This window comes from Gorilla gorilla, chromosome 6 (genome assembly GCF_029281585.2).
Source record: "Gorilla gorilla gorilla isolate KB3781 chromosome 6, NHGRI_mGorGor1-v2.1_pri, whole genome shotgun sequence".
NCBI lineage: Eukaryota > Metazoa > Chordata > Mammalia > Primates > Hominidae > Gorilla > Gorilla gorilla.
In genome coordinates this window covers 74,434,647-74,458,703 of record NC_073230.2, presented here as the reverse complement: position 1 = coordinate 74,458,703, position 24,057 = coordinate 74,434,647, and the positions used below count along the sequence as shown (strand labels likewise).

At 39.7% G+C, this 24,057-nt stretch overlaps 1 protein-coding gene across 1 annotated transcript in view; it reads right to left on the bottom strand.

The window, feature by feature from the left end:
* LOC109027741 (integrator complex subunit 4-like) overlaps window positions 1–12,269 on the bottom strand; it is a 49,203-nt gene extending 36,934 nt beyond the window's left edge. The window contains 3 exon segments of the mRNA XM_055347848.1: window positions 8,351–8,471; window positions 11,155–11,243; window positions 12,198–12,269. Of these exon segments, the coding sequence (XP_055203823.1) occupies window positions 8,351–8,471; window positions 11,155–11,243; window positions 12,198–12,269 (282 nt within the window).
* Between the last annotated feature and the right edge of the window lie 11,788 nt (window positions 12,270–24,057).

Here is a 24,057-nt window from a genome sequence, read left to right as displayed (position 1 = left end):
TAAAGGTAAACTCATAAATCAAACAGACCAAACCCCAGTGATACAATATGTCATATAAAATATTCAGTCTGCTAGCATGAAGGTTAAATTTAAAATGGTCAAAAACTACAACAGCTACAAATAGTAGCTAAGGAACACATAACAGATGAAGAAGAAAATTAAGGCAACAAAAATATAAATTGAAGGGGGGAGGGAAAAAACCTAGGGTCCTTTTATGTAACCAAAGTTGAGTTGCTATCAGCTTAAAACATTCTATTGTAACTGCAAGACTTTTTTTTCCCCCTTTGAGACAGTCTTACTCTGATGCCCATGCTAGAGCATAGTGGCCTGATCATGGCTCACTGCAGCCTCAATCTTCCAGGCTCAAGTGGTCCTCCCACCTCAGCCTCCTGAGTAGCTGAGACTACAGGTGTGTGCCACCATGCCCGGCTGATTTCTTTTTTCTTTATTTAGTAGAAACGAGGTCTCACTATGTTGCCCAGGCTGGTCTCAAACTCATGAGCTCAAGCGATGTGCCTGCCTCAGCCTCCCAAAGTGCTGGGATAATAGGCAAGAGCCACCACACCAGCCTAACTGAAGACTCTATAGTCTATGTAGAAAAAAGTTACAGCAGATACACAAACAAGAAAGAGAATGAAAACAAAGCTTGGCCCCACAGAAAACCACTAAATCAGAGGTAAACAACAAGAAAGGAAGACAAGAACAAAGGATCTCCAAAACCACCAAAAAGTAATTAACAAAATGGCAGGAATAAGACCTTATCTATCAATAACAATCTTGAATATAGCTGGACACGGTGGCTCATGCCTGTAATCCCAGCACCTTGGGAGGCCAAGGCAGGCAAATCACTTGAGGCCAGGAGTTTGAGACCAGCATGGCCAACATGGCAAAACCCGTCTCTAATAAAAATGCAAAAAAATTAGTTGGGCATGGTGGCACATGCCTGTAATCCCGGTACTGGGGAGGTTGGGGCACGAGAATCACTTGAACCCAGGAGGTGAAGGTTGCAGTGAGTTGAGATCACACCAGTGCCTTCCAGCCTAGGTGACGGAGTGAGACCCTGTCTCAAAGAAACAAAAAAAAAAAAAAAAAAGAAGAAGAAGAAGTAGAAAAAAATCTTGAATATAAATGGATTAAATTCTTCAATTAAAAGGTACACTACAGCCTGGGCAACAGAGAGACAGACACCCTGTCTCAAAGAAACAAAAAAATAAAAGGTATACATTGGTTGAATAGATTAAAACACAAAATCTAAGTATACATTGCCTAGAAGAAACACACTTCACAAGCAAGAATTAAAACATACACCGAAACCCGTGGTATGCAACAAAAGCAGTTCTAAGAGATAAGTATACAGCAATAAATGGCTACATCAAAAAAGAAGAACAATCTGGTTTTCAATTTTTTTTAGGGACAGTTTCGCTGTTGTCCAGGCTGGAGTCCCCAGGAGTTTGAGGTTGCTGTGAGCTATGACTGTGCAATTGTGGAACCGCACTCCAGCCTAGGCAACAGAGCAAGACCCTGACTTAAAGAAAATAAAAAAAGAATAAAATCTTGTAATTTGCCACATCGATTAACCTGGAGGACATCATGTAAAGTGAAATAAGCCAGACATGGAAAGACAAATACTGCATGATCTAAGACTTAAACATAAGACCTAAAACCATAAAAACCCTAGAAGAAAACCTAGGCAATACCATTCAGGACCCAGGCATGGGCAAGGACTTCATGACTAAAACACCAAAAGCAATGTCAACGAAGCCAAAATTGAGAAATAGGTTCTAATTAAACTAAAGAGCTTCTGCACAGCAAAAGAAACTATCATCAGAGTGAACAGGCAACCAACAGAATGGGAGAAAGTTTTTGCAATCTATCCATCTGACAAAGAGCTAATATCCAGAATCTACAAAGAACTTAAACAAATTTACAAAAAAAAAAAAAAACAAAACCCCATCAAAAAGTGGGTGAAGGATATGAACAGACACTTCTTAAAAGAAGACATTTATGCGATCAACAAACATATGAAAGAAAGCTCATCATCACTGGTCATTAGAGAAATGCAAATCAAAACCACAATGAGATACCATCTCACACCAGTTAGAATGGCAATCATTAAAAAGACAGAAAACCACAGGTGCTGGAGAGGATGTGGAGAAATAGGAACACTTTCACACTGTTGGTGGGAGTGTAAATTAGTTCAGCCATTGTGGAAGACAGCATGGCGATTCCTCAAGGATCTAGAACCAGAAATACCATTTGACCCAGCAATCCTGTTACTGGGTATATACCCAAAGGATTATAAATCATTCTACTATAAAAACACATGCACACGTATGTTTATTGCAGCACTGTTCACAACAGCAAAGACTTGGAACCAACCCAAAGGCCCATCAATGATAGACTGGACAAAGAAAATGTGGTGCATATACACCATGGAATACCATGCAGCCATAAAAAAGGATGAGTTCATGTTCTGTGCAGGGACATGGATGAAGCTGGAAACCATCATTCTCAGCAAACTAACACAAGAACAGAAAACCAAATACCACATGTTCTCACTTATAAGTGAGAGTTGAACAATGTGAACACATGGACACAAGGAGGGAAACATCACACACCAGGGACTGTCAGAGGGTGGGGGGCTCGGGGAGGGACAGCATTAGGAGAAATACCTAATGTATATGATACGTAGACGGGTGCAGCAAACTACCATGGCACATGCATACCTATGTCACAAACCTGCACGTTCTGCACATGTATCCCAGAACTTAAAGTATTCAAAAAAAATTGATATCATAGAGGCAGAGAGTATAACAGTGGTTAGCAGACACTGGGGAGGGGAGGGAGTAGGAGAGAATGGTAAGAGACTGGACAACAGATACAAAGTCACAATTAAGAGAAATAAATTCTGGTGTTCAACTGCACATAAAGGTGACTATGATTAACAGTAAAATATTGTATATTACAAAATATACAATATTATAGCTGTGAGAGAGGCTGTCGACAGTTCATGACAAAGAAATGATAAATGTATGATGTGATAACTGTACTAACTATCCTGATTGGATTAATATTCAACATAGATGTGTATCAAAACATCAACTTGTGCCCCATATATACAATGTGTCAATTTTTGTTTGTTTGTTTGTTTTATTATACTTTAAGTTTTAGGGTACATGTGCACAATGTGCAGGTTAGTTACATATGTATACATATGCCATGTTGGTGTGCTGCACCCATCAACTCGTCATTTAACATTAGGTATATCTGCTAGTGCTATACCTCCCCCCTCCCCCCACCCCACAACAGGCGCTGCTGTGTGATGTTCCCCTTCCTGTGTCCATGTGTTCTCATTGTTCAATTCCCACCTATGAGTGAGAATATGTGGTGTTTGGTTTTTTGTCCTTGTGATAGTTTGCTGAGAATGATGGTTTCCAGCTTCATCCATGTCCCTACAAAGGAAATGAACTCATCCTTTTTTATGGCTGCATAGTATTCTATGGTGTATATGTGTCACATTTTCTTAATCCAGTCTGTCATTGTTGGACATTTGGCTTGGTTCCAAGTCTTTGCTATTGTGAATAGTGCCACAATAAACATACGTGTGCTTGTGTCTTTATAGCAGCGTGATTTATAATCCTTTGGGTATATACCCAGTAATGGGATTGCTGGGTCAAATGGTATTTCTAGTTCAAGATCCCTGAGGAATCGCCACAGGTACCAAAACAGAGATATAGATCAATGGAACAGAACAGAGCCCTCAGAAATAATGCCGCATATCTACAATCATCTGATCTTTGACAAATCTGACAAAAACAAGAAATGGGGAAAGGATTCCCTATTTAATAAATGGTGATGGGAAAACTGGCTAGCCACATGTAGAAAGCTGAAACTGGATCCCTTCCTTACACCTTAGACAAAAATTAATTCAAGATGGATGAAAGACTTACATGGTAGAACTAAAACCATAAAAACCCTAGAAGAAAACCTAGGCAATACCATTCAGGACCCAGGCATGGGCAAGGACTTCATGTCTAAAACACCAAAAGCAATGGCAACAAAAGCCAAAATTGACAAATGGGATCTAATTAAACTAAAGAGGTTCTGCACAGCAAAAGAAACTACCATCAGAGTAAACAGGCAACCTACAGAATGGGAGAAAATTTTTGCAATCTACTCATCTGACAAAGGGCTAATATCCAGAATCTACAATGAACTCAAACAAATCTACAAGAAAAAAACAAACAGCCCCATGAAAAAATGGGCAAAGGATATGAACAGACACTTCTCAAAAGAAGACATTTATGCAGCCAAAAGACACAGGAAAAAATGCTCATCATCACTGGCCATCAGAGAAATGCAAATCAAAACCATAATGAGATACCATCTCACACCAGTTAGAATGGCGATCATTAAAAACTCAGGAAACAACAGGTGCTGGAAAGGATGTGGCGAAATAGGAACACTTTTACACTGTTGGTGGGACTGTAAACTAGTTCAACCAATGTGTCAATTTTTAAAAATTAATTAATTTTTAATGAAAGATTATACACAAATCACTTGATCACAGGTTTACCTACTGGAGAGCTGGAGTAGGGCAGCTTTACCTCTTAGCTTGCACAGAGATACTAATAAATCAGCAGGGCCTTAAGTGGCCAATCCCAATGTGTAACTGGATACTCACCAGGAAAGGATTATACATGGGCTTTAGATTATGAAGTTTGAAGTCCTCATCTATCATTTACTATCTGTGTGGTCTCAGAAAAATTATAACACATTCCTAAATTTTAATTTTGTTATTTATAAGTAATACATTTACCTCAGAGAGTTTAAAAAGATTAAAAGTTACTTGCAAAAGTATGCAAATGAGTTAGGCATGTGTGCTTGTATATAAAGAAGTGGGTTAATATTTATGTGTGAATATGCGTGTATTTATGTGTGTATGTATGACTAAAAATGCCTCATTTAGTAGGCCAGGAACTCTATACATAGTAGTAATTATTATTATCAGCAAGGTAAGAATGATTATTATTTCTGAATACAAACATAATTACTTATATAATTTGAAGCTGTTCGGATTTAACATGAAATTATAACACAAGGCATGTGACTCAAGTTAGAGTCATTCAAGTAGAAATCCTTTCAATGTACCATATGTTATACATACAACTTTATGCAAATAAATTTCAGATCCTATAGAGTACAAAACTGAAAATTTTGAATGATTCTTACTTTAAGGATTACTTTTTAAAACTGCCTATTCAGGTAAAGATATATCATTAATTTACTCCTCTAAAACATCTTTCTCTTCCCCACTCCCACCTAGAGTTCATTGTAGATCCTCTGTAAATGCCAAATGAAAGGATCTGATGAATGATTAGACTGTTCTGAATTTTAAAACATTCATAACCCAAAATAAAGTTTTAAAATATGAATTCAGAAATAAAATCAGTAACAGCTGGCTTGTTTAACTCTAATATGCACAAGAGTGGAAATACTCCAATCATCCATTACTATATCTCATGAAAATGCTTCACACGGGTTTCAGCAAGTACTCCCATAAATACTGGTCACAGGACTAAAGCTATCAGTGGATCAGTGTTCAGTACAGTCAGAAACAAAGCATTCAGCCAACAGTCTCACCAAGAGTGGCAGGGCCTGGGGCACTCAAAGGGGAAGTGTCCAAAAAGAATCACAGCTTTTCCTGCTGCGACACGTATACAAATTTTTATAGATACTTACACACACATATAGTTATACACTATGCCCCCATCCACCCTACATAGTATAGTACTTTTTAGCTTATAAACATTTTCATAGACTGTATCTCATTTGAGCATCATGACAACACTATCAGGTAAATATGAGAGATATTAGAACCCCACTTAACAGATGAGGAAACTGAGACTAATATCAAGTGACATATACAAGGTAACACAGATATAAAATAAGGCTATTAGGCCATCACTCTACTACAAAACAATTTTATCCCTTAAAAGTTAAACAATTTTTTTTTTTTTGAGACAGGGTTTCGCTCTTTTGCACAGGCTGGAGTGCAATGGCACAATCTCAGCTCACTGCAACCCCTGCCTCCCAGGTTCAAGAGATTCTCCCACCTCAGCCTCCAGAATAGCTGGGACTACAGGTGTGTGTCATCACACCAGGCTAGTTTTTGTATTTTTAGTAGAGATGGGGCTTCACCATGTTGGCCAGGCTGGTCTCGAACTCCTGACCTCAAGTGATTTGCCTGCTTCGGCCTCCCAAAGTGCTGGGATTATAGGTGTGAGCCACTGTGCCTCTGCCTCCCGGGTAACCTCTGCCTCCCGGGTTCAAGCGATTCTCCTGTCTCGGCTTCCCAAGTAGCTAGGACTAGAGGCGTGTGCCACCATGCCCAGCTAATTTTTGTATTTTTAGTAGAGACGGGGTTTCACCATGTCGGCCAGGATGGTCTCAATCTCTTGACCTCGTGATCCGCCCACCTTGGCCTCCCAAAGTGCTGGGATTACAGGCGTGAGCCACAAAAGTTAAAAATTTTCAATAAATGTGCTGAGTCCTCAAAAAGAAAACAGAAAAGTACCAGGCTAAAAGATGCAAGATCAGGATCTGACCTCACTCTACAATTTTCTGTCTGTATAAGCTGGATAACTTACTTAACTCCTCAGAGCCTGTTTTCTCATCTAGAAAATGATAACAGCATTTTAAAAAAATTTTTTAAATTTTTTAAAATTTTATTTTTTGAAAAATAGAGATGGGGTCTTGCTGTGTTGCCCAGGCTGGTCTTGAACTCCTGGGCTCAAGTGACCCACCCGCCTCAGCCTCCTAAAGTGCTAGGATTATGGGCATGAGCCACCGTGCCCCAACTGGATAATGGCATCTATCTTGCAGGATTACTGTAAAGAGAAAATGAGAAAATATATGTAAGGGGCCTCCTTCAAATTATCTAAGATAGTGGTCCCCCACCTTTTTGGCATCTGGGTTCAGTTTCATGGAAGAAACCAGAGAGGGTGGTGAAGCAGGGTGGTTTTAGGATGAAACTGTTCCACCTCAGATGATCAGGAATTAGACTCTCACAAGGAGCATGAAACCTAGATCCCACACATGCTCAGTTCACAATAGGGTTCACACTCCTATGATAATCTAATGCAGCTACTGATCTGACAGCAGGCAGCACTCAGGCAGTAATACTCGCTCATCTACCACTCACCTCCTGTTGTGTGGCCTGGTTCCTAACAAGCCATGGACCAGGACTGGTCCACAGCCTGGGGGTTTGAGCCTCCTGAACTAGGACATAACAAGTGCTTAATAAATGGGAAAAACTTTTTTTTATTGTTTTCCTTTTTCTCTAGGCTCTGGCTATCTTAATTCCTAGTAGGGTTAATAGAATTATGTTTTAAGATTCTTTCTAGTTCTAAAAGTGAACAGGAGAGTGAACTATTTCTTTCTATATTAAGAAATTCTGGGGCTGGGAGTAGTGGCTTAAACCTGTAATCCCAACAATTTGGGAGGCCAAGGCAGAAGGATCACTTGAGCCTAGGAATTCAAGACCAGCCTGGGCACAAAGCAAGACCCCATCTCTACAAAAAACACAAATTAGCTAGGCAGGGTGGCACATGCCTGTAGTCCCAGCTACTCAGGAGGCTGAGGTGGAAGGATTGCTTGAGCCTGGCAGGTCAAGGCTGCAGTGAGCCGTGACTGCACCATTGCACTCCTGCCTGAGCAACAGAGGAAGACCCTGTCTCAAGAAAAGAAAAAGAAAAAGAAATTCTGGGGTTTTAAATTCAGGTCACACTGCCCCATCTGTAGTTTCTCAAAATGTTTGTAAAAACTTAACAAGCAATGTGTTCATTTAAAAAAAGGATTATTGGCTGGGTGTAGTGGCTCACATCTATAATCCCAGACTTTTTTTTTTTTTTTTTTAAGATGAGAATCTCCTCCTTGTCACCAGGCCAGAGTCCAGCAGGGTGATCTTGGCTCGCTGCAACTCCCACCTCCGGGTTCAAGCGATTCTCCTGCCTCAGCCTCCCAAGTAGCTGGGATTACAGGCATGCGCCACCATGCCCCAGCTAATTTTTGTATTTTTAGTAGAGACGGGGTTTCACCATGTTGGCCAGGATGGTCTCAATCTCCTGACCTCGTGATCCACCTGCCTTCGCCTCCCAAAGTGCTGGAATTACAGGTGTGAGTCACCACACCCAGCCTATAATCCCAGTCTTTTGGGAGGCTGAGGCAGGAGGACTGCTTGAGGCCAAGAGTTTGAGACCAACCTGGGCCACACAGGCCTCATTTCTACAGAAAAGAAAACAAATAAATATATACATGCATTCATACATACATAAAAAGTATAACTTACCAACAGTTTTGCTGCCTGAACACGAACCACCCAAGAGCCGTCACTGACCATGTGACAAATTTTTCCAAATGCATCATCAACTAAGCGTATTTCTTCATTAGAAGAAGGAATTGGGACAATGCTAAATTAAAAGAAAAGAAATGAAATCACTTAGAACAAAACATGAATCTAAGTCTGCAGATTCAGGCCATGCACAGTGGCTCACATCTATAATCCCAACACTTTGGGAGGCCCAGGCAGGTAGATTGCTTGAGCCCAAGAGTTCAAGACCAACCTGAGCAATATGGCAAAACCTCATCTCTACAAAAAAAATACAAAAATTAGCTAGGCATGGTGGCATGCGCTGATAGTCCCAGCTACTTGGGAGGCTGAAGTGGGAACATAACTTTAGCTCTGGAGGTGAAGGTTGCAGTGAGCTGAGATCACACCCCGGCACTCCAGCCTGGATGACAGAGCAAGACCCTGTCTCAAAAAATAAATACAGTCTGGGTGCAATGGCTCACGCCTGTAATCCCAGCACGTTGGGAGGCGGAGGCAGGTGGATAACTTGAGGTGAAGAGTTCGAGGCCAGCCTGGCCAACATGGTGAAACCTCCTCTCTACTGAAAATATAAAAATTAGCCAGGCACGGTGACACATGTCTGCAATCCCAGCTACTCAGGAGGCTGAGGCAGGAGAATCGCTTGAACCTGGAAGGTGGAGGTTGCAGTGATCCGAGATAGTGCCACTACACTCCAGCCTGGGCAACAGAGCGAGACTCCATCTCAAATAATAATAATAATAATAATAATAATAATAATAATAATAATAATAAACAAATAAATACATAAGTAAGTAAGGCTGCAGGCTCAATAAACTGAGAACAGTCAATGAAGACTGACACACACAAAAATGATAATTGAATAGTTCAGATCCTAGAATGACTATAGTTTGAAATAAACAAATCACTCTAGGAGTACAAACCAACTCTTTCAGTTGCATTGCAAATTATGCTTTTTTTTTGAGACAGGGTCTCACTTCTGTCACCCAGGCTGGAGTGCAGTGGCGTGAGCACTGCTCACCACAGTGTCAACTTCCTCGGCTCAGGTGATCCTCTCAGTTCACTCTTCTGAGTAGCTGGGACTACAAAAGCATGCCACCACACCCAGCTAATTTTTTATATTTTTAGTAGAGACGGTTCACCATGTTGCCCAGGCTGATCTCAAACTCCTGAGATCAAGCAATCCGCCCGCCTCAGCCTCCCAAAGTGCTAGGATTACAGGGCTGAGCCACTGCAACCAGGTGCAAATTTTCAATGTATTGAATAAAAGTGTGTAACCCACCAAAGGTTCAGCCAGGTGTGTAATCCCAGCACACTGAGATACTGAGGTGGGCAGATTACCTGAAGCCAGGGGTTCAAGACTAGCCTACCCAACATGACAAAACCTCATCTCTACTAAAAGTACAAAAAATGAGCTGGGTGTGGTGGTGCACAACTGTAATTCCAGCTATTTGGGAGGCTCAGGCATGAGAATTGCTTCAACCCAGGAGTTGGAGGTTGCAGTAAGCCGGGATCACATCACTGCACTGCAGCCTGTGCCACAGAGCAAGACCCTGCCTTAAAAAAAAAGGTACGTAACCCACCAAAGGTTCAAAGATTTATGAAATTATCAAAAACTAGCTTCCACCGAATATTTCATGTCCTTAAGTTTATTATCTTCTGTAACTGAAATTCTTCTTTTTTTTTTTTTTTTTTTGAGAGAAAGTGTCTTGCTCTGTGACCCAGGCTGGAGTGCAGTGGTGCGATCTCAGCTCACTGCAATCTCCACTCCCCGGGTTCAAGCGAGTCTCCTGCCTTAGCCTCCCTAGTAGCTGGGATTACAGGCGTGTGCCACCACGCCCGGCTAATTTTTGTATTTTCAGTAGAGATGAGGTTTCACCATGTTGGCCAGGCTGGTCTTGAACTCCTGACCCGAGGTGATCCGCCCACCTCGGCCTCCAAAAGTGCTGGGATTACAGGCACCACCGTGTCCAGACTGAACTTCTATAAATACATTAAATCTCAGAATAAATCAATATAAAACTTACTTATCAATCCAGTCCTAAAAGAAGAGACAATTTCCAGTTAGCCCTTTTCTTTGTATGTGTCTAAGTCCTAAAATGGAGTCTACTACAAATGGAGCCTACTCCTACAGGTTTATTAATCCATTCTGGTTTTCAAATTTTGGCAGTTTAATGAAGAGGAAAAAACACCTCTTTTTCCTATACAAGGAAAAAGAAAATATTCTATAAATATTTATAAATAAAAGATAAATAAATATTTATAAATATAATATTCTATCTTACAAAATATGATAAATAATATTGCCTACCTCCTCAAAGAATCACTGTGGTTAATTTAATTGCTGTGAAAATATTTTTAACCAGGAAAACTACATAAGAGATCATTATTCTCAAACTCATCTGCTATCTTTGTCTGGCATTTGGCGCAAGCCAAACTAAAATGGGTCCCAAACAATTTTAGAGATTTTTTTGTAAAGTACTGAAAACCATTTAAGAAAGATATTCCAATTTCTTCACTTATGGATGAGAAGATTAGGACAAAAGAAGTGAAGTATCTTTCCGAAGGTGTACAGAAAGTTCCTATCAGAGATGAAAAATGAGGACAAGGCAATCTGATTTTCAGGGCCTGTGCTTTTCCCTTACTCCCCATTGCCTTCCAAAAATCTAACCAACATTTCTTTTCTAGAAGTGGGCTTTTTGCATGGTGAGAGGAGAGGAAAACAGCTTCACAATCAACAAAAGCCAGCTTACACCCACACTGACCTTTCAGGATAGAGCTGACTGACAACCCAGATAAGCTAGACTGCAGCACTGCGCACTTGTTCATAGTCGTCACAGAGTAATTTACAGGCCTGCAAAGAAGAATTCCAAAAGTCTATTAGTTCTGTGTCCTCTCAGGCAATGTTTAAACTATTTTCAAAGTGAAGATATAGGGTAGTTGGATAAGGATGCCCAGTAAAACACTTGTGTGTGGTTTTAACTTCTTGAATCTTTGCTTAAAAATGAATCTTGACCTCTGTCAGCTGCTCTGGCTATATTCTGACTATGCACTCTACCCCACGTCTGAAAGGAGAATCACAGACTGATGGCATAAAAACATCTAGAACAGATCAAACCCAGCAAAGCATGCTGGGAGCCCACAGTACTGTTCTCACAGGCTCAAACACCAATTATGGGTTTTTCTTCCCCCTGTAAAAATCAAAGCACACACTTCTGTTTACCTTGGTCTGAAATCATTGGCCTCTGTTTCAATCCACTCACTCTTTCTGGGTAGCCCCATACTCCCTAAATACTGATGGCTCTGAATACCTACCCTTAGCTCTGATTTCTCCTGATCTCCAGACCTTTATAACTACTTATGGCTGGAATTCTCTTCACGGATGTCCCATCAAACTTTTGTACTCAACACACGCAAATCTGAACTCATTAAGGAAGCAAATTCTACCTTATATCTTAAATTCTACACTATCAGTCCATCCTCACTCCCTTGATGCTGTCATTGCTGCTTGCCTAGATTACTAACAGAGTCTTATGCCACCAAACATCTGAATCAGCCAACTAACTTCCATTCCTCTGAGTCCTTACTATCCAAGTTTCCTTTAAATTATTTGGCTTCCCACGTAGTATCAAAAAAACAAAAAAAAAAACGAGGAAATATACATGAAAAAGCAGAATTAAAACAACTGAGTATATGTTTAAAACTGCAAAAGCCCACTTTTTCAGAAAAATATTAAAATATTAAATCTAACAAATATCTAGGCAGACTGACGGAGAAAAATACAGAAAATGCACAAAAAACCAATTACCTGGAATGTGAAGGATACAAAACGTTCAGCACTTGTAGATTTTAAATAAGCAATGGCTTTGAGTTCAACCATGATTGGGTATATTGAAAAGAATATCTCAGAAAAAAAGAAAAAGAAAACTGTTATAAAGCTATGTACAAAATGTTAAGCACTATTGAAGTCTTCCAATTCTACCAGTTATGGAGTTATTGGTCTTGGACTAACTCTCCTGAAAAGAAAAAAACAAAACAAAACAAAAAAACCTAAAAACTGGGATAAAATAGCCTACCGTGGGCACTGGCAATGCAACCGAGCAGGTAGGACATGGGTGCTACATTCTCTTTGTCAGAACACAAAGCATTCATACACTCTTCTCACCCTCACTCTCACCTTTTAATCTTAGATCTACTATTAAACATATTCAACATTACTATCAATCCTTTGGTCAAAATTTCTTTACTCACATTTTGCTTGATGCACTTGGATAGACTGTTCAAGAAAGTGTGAGTAGTGAATTCCTCAAACTCTTGCATATTTAAAATTACATTTTTGAGCCTTGATGCTTGAAGTGTAGCTTGGGTAATGGGTGGGCTTTAAGCCAATTTTGGCATGCAAGGGGTTGAGTTTCTTAGGCATCAACACCTCTGAAAATCATGGGGATGCAGGCTTAATTTCAACACTATTCTAAATACTTGAAAGATATTACATAATTCTTTAATAAACTCTTGTGTCTACCAATGGTTCACATGAACTCAATATCCATGATTAAACATCTATAAAATCAAGGCACTGTTATTTAGTGGAGACTTGCTGGCTATTCTATGAGAGGAGGTATTGTTATTATAATCTCATCCTCTCATAAAAGTGTCTCATATTACTCATAACCAGCCCTTCATATTCTATTCCTATTTTGGTATTTAAAAATAAGATATCTTTGAAACACTTGAATTCAAAGAGGGAATCTGAATAGTTTTTAAAATGTCTATGAAATGCCATTTCTTCATGCTTGAACAAATACAAATTGACTAAAGTGCTTCTCTTCAAACTTTCTGGAACATTTTTTATCTAAATTCTAGGAACAATCAAAATAGGTTTTAACCACAAATGTGAGAATGTTCTAAATGTCAGGGTGGAAAATTTTTTTAAATAATTTTATAGTAATTTTTTTCATCATAGTGACAGTGTGCTAAATTTTTTTAAGTCAAATATTACTGTGGACATTTAAGTCAAGATTCTAAGTAGCTGTTCTAAAGTCCAAAATTTAGTTTCATATACAATGATATTATATATATATGCATATAAAATTAATATATATGAGCCATGTTTCAAATAGTTGAGAGATTATATCAAAGATTCTAGATTATATAAAATGCCAATTACTTATAGGCACACATGCTCTTAATAATTACAAAGGCAGTTGTGGTTGATTCTACTCTTGCTACTGGCATTTATATGGACATACTATTATGGTCTGAAGAATATTTAGGCAAATTTATCCCTCATATGATCAGAAGAACAATGCAAGATAGTTTATATCTGAAAGGAAAAAATCTTTATATGGTTCTGAAAGCCTAAATCATTAACAACTTGCATAATAATTAGCATAAAAATACACAAACATGCCCTCTTCCTACAAGTACACAGTGATAACAGAATCAAAGCATGTGGCTATGTGCATGTTTATATTTCAAGACGCAGAGCACTCTATTCCTCTTCTCTGTTCTTTCTAGATGGCACAATTCCTCATGAATCTAAGTGCAGTCATAGGGTGGATTAGGGTGACCTGCCATGTGTATGCAACTGATCTCTATTTTGGAAGCAATTAATGTAAAAATATATTTTTAAAAGATAATTTCAAATTTCAGGGCAAACTAGCATGGTTTCACTCCTTTTCTTTGTAACATTTTTTCTAAGGTTGGAAAAGTAAGGCTTTAGTACGATTTTTAATAATAAGTTTTCAAAGTGAGACGCAAAATGGTGGCGCCAACACATTTCAAGTCTGCTACCTTTTGAATACACTTATTGGAGAAAAGACCTTCTCATCATTTTTCTCTTACAGGAAAGGAAATAACATGTACAGTTGACCCTTAAGCAACACGGAGATTGGGGTGCTGGCCCCCCTGCACAGTAGAAAATCCACTATAACTGACTCCCCCAAAACTTAACTACTAATAGCCTACTGTAAGCCTTACAAATAACACAAGCAGTCAATTAACACATATTTAATATGTTATATGTCTTATATACTGTATTCTTAACAAACATGCCAGAGAAAAGAAAAAGAAAATCATAAGGAAAATATATTTACTAGTTATTAAATGGAAGTAGATGATCAAACAGGTCTTCACCCTCATCCTTTTCATGGGCAGGGTGTGGAGAAGGATGTAGAATTGTTGGTTTTGCTAAGTGGACCTGCACAGTTCAAACCCCTGTGGTGCAAAGGCCAACTGTAAAGCCACTGAATAGCAAATTAGTTTTAGAAATTAACCTCACTAAAATACTCTTAGAAGGATGCCAAGAAAAAAATGAATAAGTATTTTTGGTTCATCTATTTCATCATTGCATTTCATCCTTTCATCATTTCATTGCATCATTTCATCATTTCATCTCATCATTTCATTTCATTCTTTCATCATTTCATTTCATCATTTCATCTCAACATTTCATTTCATTCTTTCATCATTTCATTTCATCATTTCATCTCAACATTTCATTTCATCATTTCACTTCATCTCATCATTTCATCTCATGATTTCATCTCATGATTTCATTTCGTCTCATCATTTCATCTTTTCATCTCATTTCATTTCATCTTTTCATCTCATTTCATTATTTCATCAATTCATCACTTCATTTCATTTATTTCATCATTTCATCATTTGACTTCATTTCATCATTTCATATAATTTCATCATTTCATCTTTCCATTTCATCATTTCGTCATTTCACTTATCATTTCATTTCCTCATTTCATCATTTCATTTCATTTCATCCTTTCATAATTTCATCTAATCATTTCATCCTTTCATTTCATTATTTCATTTCATCATTTCATCTCATGATTGCATTTCCTCATTTCATTTCATCATTTCACTTCATCTCATCATTTCATAATTTCATCTCATGATTTCATTTCATCTTTTCATGTCATCATTTCATCATTTCATTTCAACTTTTCATCTCGTCATTTCATTTGATCATTTCATTTCATCAGTTCATCATTTCATCATTTCATTATTTAATCATTTCACTTCATTTCATCATTTCATATCATTTTTTCATTTAATCATTTGATCTTTTCATTTCATCATTTCATCATTTCATTTCATTTCATCATTTCACTTCATCATTTCATTTCCTCATTTCATTTCACCATTTCATTTCATCATTCCATTTCATCATTTCATTTCATCATTTCTTCATTTCATTTCCTCTCATCATTTCATCCTTTCATTTCATTTCATTTCATCATTTCATCTCATCATTTCATTTCATCATTTCACTTCATCTCATCATCTCATCATTTCATCTCATGATTTCATTTCATATCATTTCATTTCATTCTTTCATTTCATCATTTCATCTCAACATTTCATCATTTCACTTCATCTCATCATTTCATCTCATGATTTCATCTCATGATTTCATTTCATCTCATCATTTCATCTTTTCATCTCATTTCATTTCATCTTTTCATCTCATTTCATTATTTCATCAATTCATCATTTCATTTATTTCATCATTTGACTTCATTTCATCATTTCATATCATTTCATCATTTCATCTTTCCATTTCATCATTTCATCATTTCACTTATCATTTCATCATTTCATTTCCTCATTTCATCATTTCATTTCATCCTTTCATCATTTCATCTAATCATTTCATCCTTTCATTTCATTATTTCATTTCATCATTTCATCTCATCATTGCATTTTCTCATTTCATCATTTCATCATTTCACTTCATCTCATCATTTCATAATTTCATCTCATTTCATTTCATCTCATCTTTTCATGTCATCATTTCATTTCATCTTTTCATCTCGTCATTTCATTTGATCATTTCATCATTTCATAATTTAATCATTTCACTTCATTTCATCATTTCATATCATTTCTTCATTTCATCATTTGATCTTTTCATTTCATTTCATCATTTCATCATTTCATTTCATTTCATCATTTCACTTCATCATTTCATTTCCTCATTTCATTTCATCATTCCATTTCATCATTTCATCATTTCTTCATTTCCTCTCATCATTTCATCCTTTCATTTCATTATTTCTTTTCATCATTTCATCTCATCATTTCATCATTTCACTTCATCTCATCATCTCATCATTTCATCTCGCCATTTCATTTCATCTCATTATTTCATTTCATCTTTTCATCTCATTACATTATTTCATTTCATCTTTTCATCTCGTCATTCATTTCATCATTTCATTTCATCAATTCATCATTTCATTTCCTTATTTCATCATTTTATCATTTTATTTCATTTCACTTCATTTCATTTGATTCCATCATTTCATATCATTTCTTCATTTCATCATTTCATTTCATTTCACCATTTCATCATTCCATTTCATCATTTCATCATTTCATCTTATCATTTCATTTCATCATTTCACTTCATCTCATCATTTCATCTCATCATTTCATTTCAACTCATCTCATCATTTCATCTTTTCATTTCATTTAATCATTTCATTTCATTTCACCTTTTCATCTCATTTCATCATTTCATTTCATCAATCCATCATTTCATTATTTCATCATTTCACTTCATTACTTCATTTCATCATTTCATATCATTTCTTCATTTCATCATTTCATCTTTTCATCATTTCACTTCATCAGTTCATTTGATCATTTCATTTCACCATTTCGTTTCATCATTTCATTATTTCATCACTCCATTTCATCATTTCATTTCATCTCATCATTTCATTTCATCATTTCATTTCTTCATTTGATCATTTCATTTCATCATTTCATCATTTTATTTCATTTCAATGATACATGTATTTAAGTGCTAATGTGATACCCAGGAGACACCTTATTTCCCTTTGTAAAACACCTCCTTCAACAAAAGGTAACCTCTCATGGCTGGCTAAGTCTACAGGGATACCAGCCTCTCTTCAACCACCCAGTTTGATTTAGAACCTCAAACAGCACCTCAGTTTCATAAAAACCTAAAACATAAACACAACACTTGGTTGTGAGCCAACAGTTTCTTGTCTCTTTCTCTGCTCAAGGCTTAAGGCCGTGTCTCCCCAACTGCGTTCAGTGGAAGAAAAGATCCCCTGGACAAATAAGTTTGAGAACTGTTGTTGCAGGACTTCTCAGAACCTTTAAAACACAAATCCTCATCTGCAGGGATCTTCAGGAGGGAGATGGCTGGTGCAGCACAACTTTCTTTCACAGGAGCATCTTGCAGAATACAGTATGAGATGCAGAAAGGCTGCACTGAGTCTTTTTAAGGGCCCGGGCCTTGGTGCGGGTGGGGTGGGAGCTCTCCAGATAGCATCTAATGAGTAGGAACATTCAGGTGGCTTTTTTTTTTTCCTTATTGGCAAAACTGTGTGTGCACCATGAATGAAGCTGGTCTCCCTTATCCATATCAAAACTAAACCCAAATTAATTGGCTAAATTGGGACTCAACACCTCCAGGAGCCACGCGGAAGAAAGCCCCACCACACTTTAAAGTAGCTTACCTCATATTTGAGGACAGCAAAACGCTTATGACCAGTATGCTGCTAATACAAGTCTACAGATAATGCTGTATGAAAAATTATTTTTCCCAATCATAGCTGGCATAGTCCACATTTTGCATTACACTTCCCCCCTTTTTAAAATTTGAAGCACAGGTCTTTTTCTCTTCTTTTTTTAAATTTTAATTTAATTATACAAGACGGAGTCTCAGTATGTTGCCCAGGCTGGTCTTGACCTCCTGAGCTCAAGTGATACATCCGTCTCCGCCTCCCGAAGTGCTGAAATTACAGGCCTGAGACACTGTGCCCGGCCTTAAACACAAATCTTAATTCATTCTTACAATTATCCTGAGGTTAGAAAAATGGAAGGGGAAGAAAAATGGCAAGCAGGTAGGCTGACTTAGGCTTCATTATTTGGAAGGACAGTTTGCTCGGTTAAAACACACTACTGCCCACAAAGGCCAAGACAACAGAAAAATACAGACTTATAGAAATAGATTTTATATGTGACAGCAGTTTGAATGGAGACTTTATCAATGCAAATGACAAACAGCTGTACTTGGGAATAAATGACAACGAATTTTTTTATCTCAACAGCTGTCTTGAGAGCACGTCTCTACATCTCTACCTGCATTCTGGAATCAGGGAGAAAGCCAAAACGGATGACAAGACACTAGATCAGCCATGTCCAACCCTGTGACTACAACTTTTCCGCCTATCTGTGGTGGTGGGTATCATGAAAATTATGCACAAACCTTTTTTTTTTTTAAGCTCATCAGCTGTGGTTAGCATTAGTGTATTTTATGTGTGGCCGAGGAGCATTCTTCTTCCAATGTGGGCCTGAGAAGCCAAAAGACTGGACACCTGTGCACTTGATCAAAAGGCTATTCCTTCTGTAAGCAATTGTAAAGAATTTCTCACATTATCTTGACATGAAAACCAATGGATAGTGGGACAGAATGCAAAATCTTCAAGAATTTTTCTTGTTATTTATTTATTTATTTATTTATTTTTTGAGTCAAGGTCTTGCTCTGTGGCCCAGGCTGGAGTACACTGGTGAGATCACAGCTCAGTGCAGGCTCAAGTGCTCCTCCCGCCTCAGCCGCAGTACTAGCTGGGACTACAGATGCGCACAGCCACCCCTGGCTAATATTTTATCTTTTGTAGAGACGGGGTCTCACTGTATTGTCCAGGTTGGTCTCAGACTCCTTGACTCAAGGGATCCAGGACAGGATAACAGGTGTGAGCCACCACACCTGGCCATGTGCGTGAACTTTTAAGACAAACACAAAGCCCCGCAAAAGGTAAGGTTTTCCCACCTAATTTCCAGGGGATCTTTTGGTGCAAGGATGAGAAACCTTTAAAAGTACACAGACAACTCCAAAGATTCAAGACGGTTCATTCGGGCTGAGCCAGCCCATTGGGCAGACAGACCTTCAAGAAAGGCCCACCCATGACATACACCAGGTGGCTCTCCAAGAATCTCTTCAGTCCTCAGGGTCCCTAAGGTACTGGACAGAGCTAGTAAAGCAAACCCATTTGCTTCTTCCTGCACAAAACCCCTTGAGGTCAAGACCCCACAATCAGATGAGGAGTGGCTCACCCTGTCAACAAGCCAGACTCAAGGTGGTATAATGTCTTAACCAAGGGTGTGGGACTCCAGGTCTGACTCCCAACTCAGTTCTCCTTTAATAACCACACTTTGTTAATTCTCCTTAACAGGGGTTCCTGGCAAGTCAGTTCTCCCTCAGGCCTTCGGTTTCCTCAGCTACAAGATGAGAGGGCTGGACCAGATGGAAATTCGGGGGGTAAGGGGATGTCCGCGCACAGCCCACCTCCACCACCCCCCCGCCCCCACGGGACCCTAGAGCCTCCATCCCAGTTCCCACCAAGCACCCGCCCCACAAATCCTGCCCAAGGTGAGGGCTGGTCCCGGGTCCCTCAGCTGCCGCATCAGCGAGTGCAGGAGGGAGGGGAAGCCTCCAAGAGTGCGACGCGGGCTCAAGGATGCAACTCGGCCAGGAGTGAACTGGGGCCCCCAGGGAGGTGTCCGGGCCACTCCTGGAGCCCAGCTCGGGTCCCCGAACCCCTTACTTCCAGGGTCCGTATCTCCTGCTTGGTGACGTCGTTGGATACAGCGCACTTGGTGCGCAGCCCACGCAAGCTACCAATGGAGATGCTGATGAGCTTCTGGAGCTGCCGGCACTGCTGCAGCGCTGGGCTGGCCACGGCCCCTGCACGCCACCCTCAGCAGCCGCTGCATCACCCCCGCCACCGCCCTCCTTCTTCTCTCCCATCGCCTCCGCGCGCAGCGCCGCTCTATGCAGGCCACAGCGGCTGAGGCAGGGAGCCCGGGGCTCGAGCGCCTAGTCAAGGAACCCCCGAGCCGGGACAGCTGGACCGGGAGCGCCCCTCGGCGCTGCCCTTGCCAGGACGCCACTAGAGCTGGCAGCGGAGTCTGCCGCTCCCGCCCTCAGAGCCGCGGCGGTGGGAGCAGAAAGCCGCGGCAGCAAAAAGCTGTGGCGACGGGGGCAAAAACCTCGGCGGCGGGGGGCAAAAAGCCGCAGCGGCAAAAAGCGGCGGCGGGGGCAAAAAGCCGCGGCGGCGGGGGCAAAAAGCCGTGGCATCGGGGGCTAAAAGCCGTGGCGGCGGGGGGCAAAACGTCGCGGCGGCGGAGGCAAAAAGCTGCAAAAGCCGTGGTGTGGAGGCAGAAAGCCGCAGCGGGAGAAAGCCGCGGCGGTGAGGGCAAAAAGCTGCGGTGGCAAAAATGCGCGACGGCGGGGGCAAAAAGTCGCAGCGGCGGGGGGCAAAAAGCCGTGGCGGCGGGGGGTAAAATGCCGCGGCAGCAAAAAGCCGCGGCGGCGGGGGCAGAAAGCCGCGGTGGGAGAAAGTCGCGGCACCGGGGGCAAAAAGCCGTGGCAGCAGAAAGCCGCGGCGGCGGGCGCAAAAAGCCCCGGCGTCGCGGGCTAAAAGCCGCAAAAAGCCGCGGCGGGGGGGTGGGGCGAAAACGAGTGGGAGCTGGGGCAAAAAACCACAAAAAGCCGCGGCAGCGGCGGCAGAAAACCTCGGCAGCGGGGGCAAAAAGCCACGGTGGCGGGGGTAAAAAGCAGCGGGGGTAAAAAGCAGCGGCGGTAAAAAGCCAGGGCGACAGGGGCAAAAAGCAGCGGTGGCAAGAAGCCGCGGCGGCGGGGGTAAAAGGCTGCAAAAGCTGTGGCGACGGGGGCAAAAAGCCAGGGCGGCGGGGGTAAAATAGTGGAAATGGGGTAGAAGGCCGGCACAGCTTGGCATTGCTGGAGTGTGATGTGATAGGAAAAGTGCAGCCGAAGACAAAAAAATATGTAAGTAGGCTTGACTCAGTGCAGCTAAGAACCCAGATGTTATCTTGAGGGTATTAACTAATAAGCAGTTTAAATCCGAATGGCACATTCTGATTTGTTTTTTGTATGTTCACATTTGGCAGACATAGATACTGTTTGAAGAGAGGAAAGTCAGTAAATAGAGGTAACAAACTTGAATATGTGCAAAGTCTAGAAACAAGAGACTAGGGGGATAAGAACCTTTCAAAATAAAATGCAAGATTTGAAAACTGGCTGGGGGATGAGGAAAAGGCAGGTCTTTAAGGTCAATCCCTGGTTTGCTTTAAGTTGTTAGGGGGTGGTTTTATCACATATTGTAGAATATGTCATTTCAGTTTTGAACATCTTAACTTAAATTGTCCTAATGTATCTTATGAATTGATTTTCTTCCCTGGGAAGCTGATATTTCAAAAACTTAAAGACTATAGATTTCCAACTTGTATCCAATTTATAAAATTATCTCTAGGCTGCTGGTTTCAGGAGGAGGCTCACTGAGTATTCTATTTGCAGAGAATATATCAGGAGTTAACAGCCTCAATTTTTGTGGACAACCAGTGAACTAAGCCACCTCTTAGTGTATTTAGTTGGGAAATCTTAGCTGAAGATATTCAGTAATGAACCAACAGTGACTAAAAAATTCAATATTTAAGTACATTTCATTGTAATTAATTTGAATTTAAGTAGCCATATACAGCTAGTATTTACTACATTGAACAATGCAAATAAGAGGAAAAAATTAATAACCATCTCTAATACCACATGCCAAAATCCTCATAGATTTATTCTAGCTAAAGGAGTTTATCAGAAGCAGCAATTAAAAGTACCAACTAAACCAGTTGGGGTTAATTCACTGTCATTCTCTCAGAACCATCTCTTCTCTGAACAAAACAAGTAGAAGAGTTAATTGTGAATCTGCATTTTCCTTGCCTATTTTAAGGTTTGGATGTTGACACTAATTTGTGAAATCCCTCCTGTGGTGTGATATTTCATTTTCCTTGCTTTTTGTTAGGACAAGAATGCTTCAGCTCTTAATTTAAAATTATGTTTCTCCCTCCTAGGTTGAGTGAACTTAGAATGCATTCTCTGACATATCCAAGTTTTTGTTAATATGGATCTGGGGAAAAAAGCATACTTAATTAGCTAAGACTTCTTATTCTAGGCTTGACCCTGTGTTCGACATCTTTTGAATTTGTAGTTGCATAGGCTGCTCTCTGACACTGGTTAGTGATCTTGAAGCTATATTAACATTAGGGGAGGTGGTGTATGAGCATTAGAGGTATCCTTGCAAGGAAAAACTTGTCTTATCTCAATACGTCTTTTTTTTGCACACAAGTCAATGTTTGAGTCTTCTAAAATCTTCCTGTTTCCAAGTTGCAGAGTACCATTGATTCCTAAACAAAGATCTAATTTTTGACTCAGAGACGTGGCAAGGTAGTGAATCACCATTATAATTTAACAACCTTCAAGATAAAATTATCTCTCTGATATTTAGATTTTGCCCGATTATTAAGATATTTGAGCGTTTCTTTAAGAATGGAAGACTCTAGTCTCTTGAGCAGAGATTATAAAGGCCTCAGATGATCATTTTTTATGCTCTTTTCTTTAACACCTTCAACACAGTTGGAAGCAGCCAATATTCCCCAGAGTTGTTGTGTTTTTTAAACCAAATGCATGGTTCAGTGTTAGAAAACTGGGCTGATCCAAGCTGTTTTCAGTAAACACTTCATTTCCAGTGACCTATTTCATATGAAATAATCTCTAGATCCTGTCTTCAAAACTAACTAGATCAGATAACCTACCCTAGATTTTCCCCTTTTAGGGCCTGTTAGCTGCAGTCACTTTTGTGAAAATGATTGCAAAGAAAAGATAGAGTTGTAGTTGGGGAAAATGTTTTGACTAATTTAAGCATAGTGGTATTTAATATGAGAATTTAAGTTACACACATTTGAAAATTACGATGGAGTCTCTTGGCTGAGCTTTAAAAAAAAATAGTGTTTAGGCTAAAAAGGGAACTGCTACCTCTCCTAAAATCAGAAAGATGTTACAGTAATTCTCCATTCTCTAGAATTATCAGGAAGCACCTTTGTGATGATTTACTTTTGCTCTTGGGAGTGTGAGCCTGTGTAGTCGTGGAACCATCAATTAGAATGATGGCTTTCGATCCCAAAGTCATTCGTTCTGAAAACAATATTTTTCATAAATTTGAAAGTGAGAAGTTTTGATCTTGCCATTCCCAAGTAACTCTCTTAATAAGAGGCATCAGCATGCTTCAGTGACAGCTGTCATCTTCCAGTGCTGAGAGTCATCTTTGAGTTCTCCATTTCACTCCCTACACTCCAATTTAGCTGCAGTTCTCTTGGCCAGTCCTGTGAAATACATCCTGGCCTAACGACTTCTCACCACTAATACCACTCATACTCACAGCATTCTCACCTAAGTCACTACCTTTTTTCTCTGGATTACAATAGCCTCCCAATTTATTTGCTCACATAACCTATTTATTCTACACAGTGCACCAGATACACCCCTTTGAAATGCAAACACAATCATGTTATTCTCTGGTGAAATTATCTCATATGTTCCTATCGCATTTAAAATTAATTCAGAATCATCCCATGATTATCAAAACCCTACATGCTCTTCCACAACATGGTTTACTTCCAAGATATCTCTTCAACTTTTTTTTCACTGTACTGAATTGGTGACTAATAGTCATATTTTTGTTTTTGTTCAAAAAGTCTTGACTTGTAAATTTTTCAGTTTCTTCTTTATCCACAGGTAACTCTTTCCTCACAAGGTGAAT